The sequence below is a fragment of the Plectropomus leopardus genome, chromosome 4 (assembly GCF_008729295.1).
Source record: "Plectropomus leopardus isolate mb chromosome 4, YSFRI_Pleo_2.0, whole genome shotgun sequence".
In the NCBI taxonomy this organism is placed as follows: Eukaryota; Metazoa; Chordata; class Actinopteri; order Perciformes; family Serranidae; genus Plectropomus; species Plectropomus leopardus.
This window is the reverse complement of record NC_056466.1, coordinates 33,496,750-33,510,970: the sequence shown is the minus strand read 5'-3', so window position 1 is coordinate 33,510,970 and position 14,221 is coordinate 33,496,750. Positions and strand designations below refer to the sequence as shown.

Genomic DNA, 14,221 nt, shown 5'->3' with positions numbered 1-14,221 from the left:
TTATGTTAAAACATGGGAAAAAGAAAAAAACAACTTGGCAAGAAGTGTTGAGCAAGAAACTTGGCAATAAATTAGTAAAAGGTGACAAAAAAAGACCAGAAAATTAGCTATGGGATTATTATTTTTTATCATCCAAAAAGTAAGGGGTCAACAGATTATCGGCCTGACTGATTACTGGTGCTGATATTTGGCATTTTGCCGATTATCTGTATTGGCATTTTATTTTAATGATCACCAATAAAATTGATTAATTAAAAAGTGCAAAGAAAGTGTCAGCATGGGAGGAACTTTTACTTTGTAAAACCTCAAGGAGCTATTTTAATTTATTCATTTTTATTTAAATTTTCACTTCACTTGGTTGCTTGGAAGTTTCTGTATATGATGCTGAACATTTCAGTTATGATTTCAACATTTGCTAAAGACATTTAAACAAAGTTTTGTGCTGGAGTTTCATATATTAAAAATTATATATTTTGACAGAAATATTTTGCTTAGCTTATTTTCACATAATTTTCTTGTAACTTTTTACAAATTTCATGCAACTTTTTGGCTCATCTCTTGATAAGTTGCTCATCTCTTCTTCCGATTTTTTTGACAGAAGCAAGCCAGATTGCTTAGTTTTCAAAGGGTTAACATATAACACCTACAAACAGACTTTTATCAGTCAGTGGAGTTATCCTTTAGAAATCCAATAATATACAATCATCAGATCTTAAGTTCGGGGTGGCTTTTTTTTTCAGATTCCATCATCTGTATGAACAGAGCAACAAGCACAAAATCTTCTTAAATATTTAATTAGTGCCAGCTGTGAGCTCTGCTGTTCTGTGATAAAATGGTACAAATTCACAGAAGAAAAGCAGCCGTATTGTGATGTGCAGCTGGTGTGGGGGAGGTGAGCAGCAGATAGGAGTCACTCCTCCACACTGCAGCGAGCGGATGTCTCTTACTTTTCGTTTCTCTCCTACTTTGTCACTTTTCTCCTCTTCTCACCAGCCTCAGCATTGTTCAACAAGTGTCAAAATATTAACCAGCAACTAATCAGTTTATATTTTATTAAATGGCATTTTAGGGCACTCAGTTTGACTTTTTAAAATAATAACAGCTTGGAGTTTAAAGGTTTTTTTGTGTGTTTTTATGTCCGCGCTGTGAGGCTTCAAAGGCGGCAGCAGCATCCGCCTGTTATAGATCGACAAAACTGACAAGGAAGGTAATTATCTTCTTCTTTTTCTTGATACAATGCCGAGTTGCTGACATTACTATTCTATTCTATTCTATTCTATTCTATTCTATTCTAATTCTAGCCTTGCAAATGTAATAAATTCCATAATGTGGGCAAAAACCTAAATTTGTTTCAACATTTAACTTCATAGGTGTACTCTAACTCTCACATTTGAACAAAAAGATCATTATAAATGTGTAAAAAAAACATTTTATTGTATGTAAACTAGAAGGAAACCATGTTACATGCAGAAAGAAGAGTTTTATCAATTTGCCTTGAGGGTTTGAACTTTCTTTTATAACTTTTTTAATTTCATATTTATTTATTTGACAGAATGAGATTACAAAAGATTTCCTCCGATGATTGTAATTTAGACATTTACATTGTGGAAAAAACACAGTGATTAAAGTGTCCCATTTACGTGATGGAGGTCTTTCCGTGTGTGTGTGTGTGTGTGTGTGTGTCATGGCAGGTGGTTTTGAGGTTCTTTACTGCTGCTGCTTTAACACAGCTGTCAAACTGTCAAGTTTACACACCAGTGAGACCACGAGACACTATCAGCAGTACTTTGTTCATCATAATGAAGAAAACCATTAAAATCGATGTCTATTACTAAACTGAACAATAACATACAGTAACCTCCTCTTCCACTGTCAGATGTTTGTTTATGGTGCAAACAGTAGAATGAGGGCTGGTTATGAGGAAGACAGGGTAAATGGACACAGACATGTCATACTTATGAGCTTGATATTAAAGAAAACATCGATAGGTTCTTAATTACCCTCTGTTAAGTTTTCAGGATCAAGCTGTGAATTCTGGGTCACACCCTAACACACAAATCTCTACTTCCGTGTTTGAAACATTTCACGCTTTAACCTTTCTTTGTAAATTTGAAATATATCTGTTACAAAAACAAAAGTGGATGTCATCTGCCACACATAGTTGGCCTACTCAGTATTGTTTAACAGATACTTTTTATTTGTCATACAAAATGTATGAAGAGTCATGCTGCTGTAATTTTCTACGACAGGCTGCATGTTGTGAGAATCTCTCAACTATCTTGAGAAACATATAAATAAGGTTTCAGTGAAATAAAGTAAAAATGAAATAAAGTAAATCTTTTTTTTGGTACAGCACCTTTCAAGAAAGTACTGTACAAATGACAGAGGTTAAATGAACAAAGTATGAGTACAACAATGGCATTACAGCAGGAGAAAAGAAACATTAAAAATAAACATAAACTAACAGACAAACATAAAAAATGGTCAGAATCACAGCTCAAAACAGAATACATGACATAACCCTTTGAAACCTGAGCATATGGGCTTGATTTCTTTCAAAAACATGGCAAGAAGGTAGCAAGTAACCTAACAAGAAAGGATGCAACAATTTGCAAGAAAGTAGTAAAAAGTTATAAGAAAATGTCCTAAAATTAGCACCAACAAAAAGGATAAAAACAGGAAAGGTCTTGAAAAAAAGTGCTGTAATAAAATATAAATAATATGCATAAATAATGGGGGGGGGTGGTACTGTTTAGGACCCAGGACAACAAACGTGCAGTCCCCTCATGTTTTCACTCTTGAGATACAACTACAATGCAAAATCTGAAAAGTTAATTTTACTTAAAAAAAAATATAGGAAACTGATTGCCTTGAAAAATGTAAATGAATATAACTGTAAGTTTTACATTGAAAAAAGAGTTAACCAACTTAAAATAATTACTTCAGTCAATAACACATAAATGAATTAAGTTTTCTCAACTCGTTTCCAAGCAGCTGTGTTATTCAAACTTGATAACTTGAAAAAACAAATTAACTTTATTATTTATGTGTTACAATTGAACAAATTATTTTAGGTTGGTTAACAATTCCCTTTTTAAATGTAATTTATGTTTATGTCTCATTGTTAAGGTTGATTTAAAGTTAGTTATATGTACTACATTTTTTGAAGTTGCAAGTTTAAAATGACAAGTTTAATTAAATCAGTCTTTGTAAGTTTTAGTAACTTCAGTAAACCAAGTTTACTTTGCGATATATCTATATTCTTCTGGTTGCAAACTACTCAGTCATGTTTGTATTTTCTTAGTTTTTTTCTTTTAAGATTTTTTTTGGGGTATTTATTGCCTTTAATGGACAGGACAGTTTAAGCGTAAAAGGGGAGAGAGAGAGGAGAGACAGCAGCTAAGGGCCGAGGCCAGAATTGAATCCGCGGCCACTGTGGCCAGGACACAACCCCTGCACATGGGGCACCGCTCTATACACTGAGCCACCAGGCACCCCTATTTTCTTAGTTTAAAAAAATTAGAATTTTTAGATCTCCTAACTTAATGTTTTGCAAAATTATCTTTGTGATGATCAAGTTAAGTCAGACTAACTTGGTTTACTGAAGTTGCTAACACCTACTACTTCCACTTGTCATTTTAAGTTTTAACAACTTCACAAAATTAAGTAAATACGGTTGCATTTTAAGTTAACTAACAATTAGATAAAAAAAGTAAACATAAATTAAGATGAATCATTATATTTACTTTCCTTTTTCAAGGCAATCAGATTATTTTAAGTAAGAACAACTAGTCAGATTTTACAGTGCAGCAGGCCCTGTTTAGAGGACCTGAGGGGCCTAGCAGGGGTATACGGCATCACTAGTTCACTAAATGATTTTCTGAAACAACTCAGTTTCTGTTAAAATGAATACATCAGATATTTCATGTTTTTAACATATCCTCTCTTCCTCACAGATTTCCATCCTCAGCTCTGAGAGGTTGGATCTGTTTGGACGGAATGATTATTAGAGAGAAGGACCAATGTTTGCTGAGACCCAGCAGAGGTGAGACGAGCCGAGAGGCCTGAAGAGCAAAGACGTGATGTGAAGCGTTTGTGAAGCTGAAGAACTGCTGACCACATACCTGCTCTGCGTGAGAGGCGAGAGACATTATAGGTCAGTTCAACAAGCTGATACTTGAAATCTCCAGGAATGGATTTTTCACTTGCACCCGGAAGTAGAGCTCACACAGTTGAGTGATCGTTGCCTTTGACTACCTGATCAATAAGTTCCAGAGACACTACCCCGAAGACTTTTTCCACAAACATCTTGAGGATCATTAGAGGCAACCATGAATGGTCTGGAAGAGATGTCCATAAAGTGCGTTCTGGTCGGGGACAGTGCCGTGGGCAAGACGGCCCTGCTTGTCCGCTTCACCTCAGAGACCTTTCCGGACACCTACAAGCCTACGATTTTTGAGAACACAGGGGTGGAGGTGTACATGGATGGGGTTCAGATCAGCCTGGGGCTGTGGGACACTGCAGGCAACGACAACTTCAGACAGATCCGCCCGAGATCCTACCAGCATGCCGACATCGTCCTCATCTGCTACTCCGTGGCCAACCCGAACTCTCTGGCCAGCGTCCAGCATAAGTGGATCGCTGAGGTTCGAGAGAACTTGCCCAAGGTGCCGGTGCTTGTCGTGGCCACCCAGACGGATCTGCGGGAGGTGGGGGTGCATCGGGGCAGCTGCATCTCAGCAGCAGAGGGGAGACGCGTGGCTCATGAGGTCCACGCTAAAGGCTACCTGGAGTGCTCGTCCTTGAGTAACCGTGGCGTGCAACAAGTGTTTGAGCATGCGGTGCGGACGGCCGTAAACCAGGCCAGGAAACAGGCCAGGAAGCGGATGTTCAGCATAAACCAGTGCAAGGTCTTTTGACCTTTGACTTTGACTTGGTAGGCGCCTGAGCCTTCATGAAATGACTTCCTTTAAGCATCTAAGCGTGCTGTTCAAACTTAGTGAGGAGCCTGCAGAGCTACAAGAACCCAAAGTTGTATTTCTGTTATATACGCAGGGTTTGTCTTCACTAACAGGGCGTCCTGGGAGTCCAAGACTTCCCTAAACTCACACCGTATTTAAAAATGACAACACTTGTAGTCATGCAAATGTACAAAAGTTCTACTTTTGTGTGATCCTGGAAAAGAAAATTTTTTTTTATTCTGATCTGTTTTTGAAGTGAACCGCAGAACATCACGGAGGTATTTTTAGATAGATATTTCTTTTGAACATGTAAAAGAAACAAACACATGGCAATAACAAAAATGGATGATAACCAACACAAAATAACTTTATTGATTCAAATAAGCAACAAACATTTTACATGTTGGAAAAGGAGTAGGAGGAAGTATAAACTTATTATTTCATACCCTTTCTCAGCTAATCAGTTAGTACATTTGTGAACTTCATCTCTAACACGTTACACTTACATATTTACATGCACATAATTACATACATACGAACATACACACACATATCCAAAAACATACATATATACAGTGTGTACACATATATTTATTCACGTACACGTATATATGTCCCACTGAATGTACACATACACACATACATCCATATTTATATATATTAAACATAATATGTGTACATACATGTGTATGCACCTGCACACAACCCAACACACAATATACACTCTCAAATAGCTGTGAACGTCTTACTTAAATGAAAACATCTGAAGGTTTAAAATCAAAGGTTTCAAAGTCAAATAAGATAAAAGTTTTACCCTCATGCTCCTAAAACATAATTAATATGAATTCGGTAAATAATGATGAGAGCAACTGGGTCCATTTTTGGTGCATTGGGCTCTATTTATTGCATTTTCATTATTATTTCTCCAGAGTGTTTAAGACTTTATTAGACGTGAACTGGGAATAAACAGTCAATATGTCAAAGCAGGATATATGTTTCTGGAGGTTATATGTTGATTTTATATAAATCTGCAAATTCTTTTTTTTTTTTTTAAAAAAAAAAAAAAGCATGTTTGTATTGTTTGAAATGGTTACTCGGACATCAGTTGTATTGAAACGAAATCTGCATTATAGTTGGTATGTATCAGTCCTTAAAAAAGAAAACCTAAAATGTTTGTATTGATATACAAAATATAATTAAGGTATTTTTTACTGGTAGAGGATCTAAAATCAAAAAGAAAAAATCTGCCATTAAAAAGTGGGACATGAAACATCAACATTATTTAAAATTTTGACACCTCACATTTTTCTGAAACCATATGCCACGAGGCTCTATTTTTGTGTAAACTGTATTTTTTATTTATTTAACAGTATACCTCCTTTTAGAAAGTACCTGAAAAATATTAAGACAATACTGTCGATGTATCTTGCAAACTATCCCTAAATTCAATTTAAGGATTTAACATATTGAAACTATTTTTTCAATATATATTTTTTTTAATTTATATCTGTACAGTTTCACCTGTGGTGAATGAAAACCTGTGAAAATCATCTTATAATCTACAAGTGTTTGAAATATAATAATTTTGCCAAATAATGGCAGTGTCATCTATCTTTGTGCATTCAGTGTGAAAGTAACCCTTTCTGCCTCACTTGACTCAGTTTTTCTTTGAACTTAACTACACTTTATAACAGGGCTACCAAAAGTGGGGCCTGTGGTCTAGAGATGGTCCGGGAGAAGGTTCGAATTGGCCAGCCAGATATTTCTAGCTTTCTAATTTAAAATTAATTTTGAAAAAAATATAAAATAAATTGCTGTGGGGCACCTCGTGGCTCAGTGGACAGAGCGGCGCCCCATTTACAGAGGTTGTATCCTCACTGCAGCAGCTGCTGGTTCAATTCCGGCCTCGACCCTTTGTGACACGTAAACCCCCCCCCCCCATGCTTAAACCTGTCCTTCCCATTAAAGGCAACAAAAGCCCCCCAAAATAATCTTAAATGAACACATAAACTGATGTTTTCTTTATTTTTGGGGGTAAAGATGCTCTTTAATATATTTATGGTTAGTTATTTTTCATAATCGGAAAACAATTTTTCACAGAAAGTCGGTTTGGCATGAGTGAGGTTGAGACAAAAAAGGTGAGTCAGAGACATTGGCAAATGGGCAAAAGGCATTTCAGTGCCAGGAAATGGGATCTTAACATTTTGCATCTTAACAACACTAATAATCGGTGTTGGCTTCAGGCCTGTGGTTCACTATTAAGTTTCACTTGTGGCCCTCCAAGGAAAAAAGTTTGTGTGCCCCTGCTCTCTAAGAATCATATAAAAAGTAAAATTTATCACATGAACATACGACTACTTTGTAGAGGTTGTCTCATATTATTGCAACTAATGTTGGCCCGTGTGTGTGTATTGAAAATATACATTATGGACTGTTAAGTTTCCATTTGCCAATGTATGTACGGAATCTGTATTGGAATACACATTAAATTAGATATTCATATCATTTAATTATTTAATTTATTCATCCAACATATTATTCTGATTGATGTTCTTTGACTGGATTATAGTAGGCTATTTCTTGAATGATAATTGGGTCAAACCATTTTGTTTGGCCAACAAACTATGCTGTCAGACATAAATGTGCTGTGTGTCTGTAATGCAGTATCCATAAAAATGGGTGGCAAAACATAAAGGTGCTTATAAATAAAATGTATTATTATCATTATTATAAAAACACTAATAAATAGAATTATCTCAGTGGAAAGTGACAAAGATTGCGAGAGGCATCTTAGTGAGAGGCATTTCCTTCTATGAGAGCCTCTCTGGGGAGAAAAGTCGATGTGCAGTATTAGTTACAAAATATGATGACTACTGCCACACATTAAGAGAAAGCTCGAGTAAATGCTTCTGAGGGATTACGTCTGAAACAAAAGAGTGTATTTAAGGTGTTTCTTGTAACGATCTATTAAGTTCTCTTGTGTAAAATGTTATATATTATTCAGCAGTATGCAGTTTGACATTAATGTAACCTGAACATTCATGCCAGTAGAACTAATTTGAATTTGAAAATTTGAGAACAACACGTAACATACACACACACACACAATAAGTAACAAGATGGAGAGTGGGCTGATGTAGCATGACTGCGTATGTGACTTTTAATCTTTGTTTTTAACACGGTTAATGTTTGTATGTTCTTAAATTAGAGCCTAACACACAACAGTGCAGTCGTATGTGTGTAAATGTGACATAAGTGAGTCTGTGTGTGTTTGGAGGTTTGAATATGCACGTGAGAGGATGACATGAGGAAATGAAGGCTGTGTTAGAAGATTTAGTTGAGTGATAATGAAGGCGCAAAAAAGACGACCAGGAACAGCAGATAATGAGGAAAAAGCTGACAGAAGCCGTCCCTCCCCCATCATACTCTTCTTCCCGCTCTTTCTCTCACATTTCTATGTCGTTTGTGGTGTTCAGCGCTGCCAAGGATGAGAGATACAGAGCAGGCTTTTCAAGGATGCGCTGAAAAACACTTAACCACATCCCAGCACACACACACACGCACCACCACCACTTCCATTGCAGAGTCAAACTTGTGCAAACACACACAGCAACTCAGTCCTTACACACGTTCACTCTTATGCACACACTTACACATGCCCATGTTCACACTCATAATGTATATCTGTAAATAACATACGCACAGGGCAGACCACATGAACACAGTATTCAAATTCGTACATCTTTATTAATCCTACCAAGGGCAATATGTTTGAACAACTCCCTGCACACGTATTATAACACTCAGTAACATGTAGATATTTAGATAGTAGAAAATAAAAATAAAAACATGCCAAGGAGTTGGGCAGAATAGAGGAATTTATTTTAAAAAAAGTTTGATTGTCAATAAAAGACATAAAAACAACAAAATCAATTAAAAAATAATAATTTACAGAGAATTTAAAAAATGAATCACACAAGGAATAAAAGATTTTGAATAGTGGTTTGTCTTACAAGCAGCGACAGAGACAGTAGGCGGGTTTCCATTAACCCTCAAATTGCGCAAATTGAAACTCACCATGCACCTAATGGAAACACGTCAATTTAGAAAAATCTTATTTTATACTTTATACTTATATACCATTTATCGCAAAAAAGTTTTTAAGCTTGCATGAGGTGGTATTTCAGGCAATTCCAAAAAAGCCATATTTTGCAAAACTGCAATGAAAACCCTTTTTTTTCATGATGCAGCAGGCTCTACAAGAGCTGTTATTGCATTGCATAACACATCAAAAGTTGAGCGGATTATCCGGAAGTTTCGAATCTACAATTCCTCTGTGAAATTATGGACTATTACCTCCCAGAAATCCCTCATACCTGGCCACTCCCACGTATTAGGGGTTTGCCTTTCCATTTTGGCTCCATTACACGCCTATATGACGGCTAGTACGTTTGCTGCAATAGAAAAAAAGCTGCTTGGAATGTTATCGCGAGAGGAGAAGTCACAGAACATCACTCAATGGAAATGCAATTGTGTTTTATCAACAGTGCAAAAATACTGTAAAATATTGTAAGTTTTGCGCAAATCTGTAATGGAAACCCACCTAATGTATCTGCAAGAACTTCCAGATGATGCTAATATACATGTTGCTCTCTGAATGATTTGTTGATTGCAAAAACAACTTTGAGTCACTCATGCGATCTAAGAGCAGATTTCAGCAATGCTATTGAGTCTCTGACTTTCAGTGGCTGTAAAACCAGCACAATAAGTCCATAATATGAATTTCTTTTTTACTTGATGTTGTATAACTTGAGAAAAATCACAATTCTTCTCAAAGCACACTGATAAACCATATAAGTGTTAGAGGAAATTATCTGTAATACCATTTACTTTTTATGTAATAAACCTCAAATTGTATTTTTTTCACAAGTTGTTTAGAATACACAAGACTATTGCCTGACAGACACCCCGAGAACATACAGACTTGTTCACAGAGCTCACATTTTGTTTAAATACTGTCTGCATGTTTGTAGTTTTTGAGTTACAGTGACAGAGAAACGCTTTGAGAGTTTTTGACAGTGTTTGACTGCCGGCTGTGGCCAGATCTTTGATCTCTTGCTGAGCTCTCTCCCACAGCTACCACAATGCCTTACCCCTCTCTCACTCTCTCACACACACACACGCACACACACACACACACACACACACACGCACACACACACACACACACACACACACACACACACACACACACACACACACAGGTTGTTCTGGCATACCTCTCAAGCACCTCTTTAGTATATAAAGGAGCTGGTGAATCAGACTTTTACACAGCAGAATTTTGACATGCCACAGTGGTGTTAATAACATTTCTAGCTTTAATGATTGCTGCATTTCATGTAAGTGTTGACATGACCTGCTTCCTATATATCTTCCTAACAGTTCCTATCGTCCATAAATTGAAACTGTTTTGATATATTGACACAGTTTGTCACCTTAGAATTGTAAGTTTCTATCTGACATCTTTGTCAAAATTGAGTTTTCATATATACTTAATCTGTGGCAACTTATTAACAAGACATGAGTTTTTTTTTTAAAGTAAAAATCATTATTGCTGTTTGGAAGGCAAAACTTATTAACACATTATCTCAAGAAGAAAAAAAGACGGCAAAATTATCTAATGATCGTGTTTAAAAATAAATCTATTTTCCCTAATCATGGCTCCAGGGTTCAGGAGTTATATTTATTGGATATGACCTGTCACTAAGCCCTGCCCTTAAATGCCAAAGAGTCAATCACATTTCGCGCAGCTACACAATGCACTCTGACCGTAGACCTTTATAGAAAACCCATGAGAAAACAAACCTCCATTATAACTTGAAAAAATGGTCAAAAGATGTTTCCTAAACCTCACATTAACAGAGCAAAGTGTCTCTTATCATTAGCTTAAGTTAGTTAATAGCTGCTAATAGCTGCCAATAGCCTCTAACTTTATGGACAACTTCAGCTTTGTAATGTTAGCTCATCGTGTCATCTTTTCAACTTAGTCTCAGTATTTTTGTTCTTTGACATTTGGACATCAGTGTTAACTGTAGCAAAAGGTTGTAGTTAAAGCCCACCCACCTGAAAACTGTTAACATTAAGCTTTCTTTGTAACCTTAGCTGTAAGGTTACAAAGAAAGCAAAGGCTGGATAACACTAACACCACATAGTGAAGAGCCTTTTGATAGGTTCTGTGTAAAATTAGGAGCTTCTCTCTCCAAAAGTTCTGTGTAGCATCTTTGGATATGTCTATGACATTGGCAGCCGCCATTGTTAATCTAATATGAATTCTAGTACTGAAGCTGAATGTTGTGCACTTGACATTGATTATTGTATACACACACACATTTCCTTAGCTGTTACTACACTCTTGTTCTCTGTATGTACCTCTCTTTCTTTCTCTTACTGTCTCACCCTCTGAAACTCCCCCACTCTCTTTCCTCTCTCCCGTTTGCTGCAAACACACTGACTCTGACACACACAGCCCCCCCTCGATATACACTATCACCATTATTCACAAGCTCACAGTGCTTCTGTTTTATCCTGTGCATACATTGTGTATGACTTTTAAAAGTTCAGTACACATCACACACATGAACTCATTGACACTGACTGTCTGTCTGTCCATCTATCTATCTTTTTTACACACACACACACACACACACACACACACACACATGCACGCACACCCAACAACACAAATTAAACCCTGCACAGAGACAATGATAAATGATTTACCAAAACTATTCTTTAACTCAAACTCTGGCTCAATGACACTATTTCACACTTTTTTCTTTTTCAGACATACACTCACACAGACACACAGACACACACACACACACACACACACACACACACACACACACACAGGAAACACCTGTCCTGTACGCGCTCAGTACCACAGAAACTGTGACATGGTAACACATCACATTATCATGCGCTGAACTCTGCAGAATAACACAGCAGAACGAGTCAATAACATTTCTAACGGATGTTTTTTGATGCAAAAGTTTGGATCTACTGTAGAGGTCAGAGGTCTGCTTCTTTTGAAGTGGTTTAATCCAGGCACTGATTCAAATGAAATGATGTCAAACAAAAGACTTTTGAAGAAAAGCATGATCTTTGTGTGTCATATTTTTAGTACGACTGCTGCGTGATATTTGGCCTCAGTGGTTTCCCTATTAAAGATATATTCTGAATATTAGAAATACTGTGCAGCCAAAGTCTACTTTAAAACAGCAGCACAAATAAGAATGATTTCTCTGGCCTCTGAATATCTTTCCACATTTACATGTACAAATATTTCAATGTATACAAATATATATCGACATTCTGTGAATATGTTGAAACCTTATGTGTCGTTACATTTAAACAATGCTTTGATTAACATGTGGTTATTTCAAGCTCAAAAACCTCTTAGCTGGGTAAGGAAAACTCTTTTGGTTACCCATTTTGTCATTGTAAACACAGCTGGAAATATCCTGACAGTGATCTGATGCTTTCTGCAGCTTGGCATCCGTCTTGACGAGCTGTCAGATCATCAACCATCACGTTCTTGAACTACTTTACAAGAGAAATGTTGATTAGAAATGTATGAAACATGACATATCCTTGATTTGCAAAAACAAATAATGCCAACATTTTATTGCTGTGCAAAACTGACAATTTTTGCCTTATCTTAGCAATACCATGCATCACAGTTACACAGTCTACAAATACTTGCTAAACTTGATTTTAACCTCTCATTTTGATAGATAGCATATACATATTCATTTTTTTTTACTTGTTACAGCCTTTTTTCTGTGTTTTACACATACACACACAAATGCCAACAACAACAAAGAAATATACAATCAAACAAAAACATTTTAATCCAGCACAGGATCTTAATGTATCAACAAAAAAGTATAAATAATGCGTAACACAAAGTTTTATGCATAACTGAAGCACTACTGTATAAAAACACAATTTATTTCCATACTAATCCTTTTTTTTTTTTTTAAAGAAAACCTTCAATTATCAACAACAACAGAAAAGTTTTAAGGTGCAATAAGATACTCTAAACCTTAAAGTTGTCACGTCTGCTGGTCAATATTACAACAGTTAATTAGTTGGCCTTCGTTTCTGGTTACTGATCTCTTCAACAGCCCGTGGACAAAGAGAGGATAAAATCTACTCCTATCACTGATCTACAACCAGTGTACAGCTTTACTGTTGTTATGTTAAAGATTCCTAATTAAAGGTGAAACCTGATCGTGGATCCATGTGAAGTTCATTGCCATGTAGCATGTATGACATGTGTCATGACATGTGTGTGTTCATCTTGAATGACCTGAGCAGAGTCAAGAAAGTATCGCTGTATGTGTGTGACTGACACATGTCGTTAGCTGTGTAATGCAGCATGGTGTGTGTGTGTGTGTGTAATACAGCTGGTTGTGGTCATGAACACAAGTGGATAGGGCTGCAAGCATCATATTTCACCAAGTGCCTGTGTGCTATGCGATACTGCCTATGTGTGTGTATGTGTGTGTGTGTATGTGTGTGTGTGTATGTAAGTGTGTGAGTGTGAGTGATAGCCTCAGGTCCTGTTCCAGTGCAGCGATCACACACAGAGAAACGGTGAAAGAGAGGCAACCTGCGACTAACAGCTAGCGAAGCATTGAGAGCTTCTGACAGGATGTGAGATGTCGAGAATTTTCTGTGGTCTCGCTGAGCGTCAGCCGGGGAGAATGGAGATCAGAATAGAGTGACGCTCTGGATTTGGACCTGGGCTGTCTCTGGGACTGCTGTGCTGAATAATTGATCCTTCAGCTTGTGACTGGTTGAAGATGAGGAAGGCAGTGCTGATGGTTTGGATCAGCCTTTTGCTGCAAGGTCAGTTCTGATCAGTTTGCTGTTCATATTTGCCTCAAATCTGCTCTTGTCTCTGCAGTCCGTCATCTATTGTAACCCTCTACCGTTGTCCTCATCCTCTGCTCTCCTCCTCCTCCTCCTCCCCCTCAGTGTCACACGGGGCTCAGGGTCATTATGCTCGCAAACTTCTGGCTGACCTGATGGAGGATTACTCCAATGCTCTGAGGCCAGTGGATGACACAGACAAAGCTCTTAATGTTTCCCTGCAGATCACCCTGTCACAGATCAAAGATATGGTAAGTAGAAAGAAAACTAACACACACACACACACACACACACACACACACACACACACACACACACAC

General features: G+C 37.1%; 1 protein-coding gene across 1 annotated transcript; it reads left to right on the top strand.

Moving 5' to 3' along the window:
* The first annotated feature begins 601 nt into the window (after positions 1-601).
* On the top strand, positions 602-6,557 carry rhoh (ras homolog family member H). Its single transcript, XM_042484239.1, has 2 exons — positions 602-1,207; positions 3,957-6,557. Exon 2 carries the CDS (start codon positions 4,332-4,334, stop codon positions 4,917-4,919), a length of 588 nt encoding a protein of 195 aa, XP_042340173.1. The 5' UTR covers positions 602-1,207; positions 3,957-4,331; the 3' UTR covers positions 4,920-6,557.
* Positions 6,558-14,221: the final 7,664 nt, after the last annotated feature.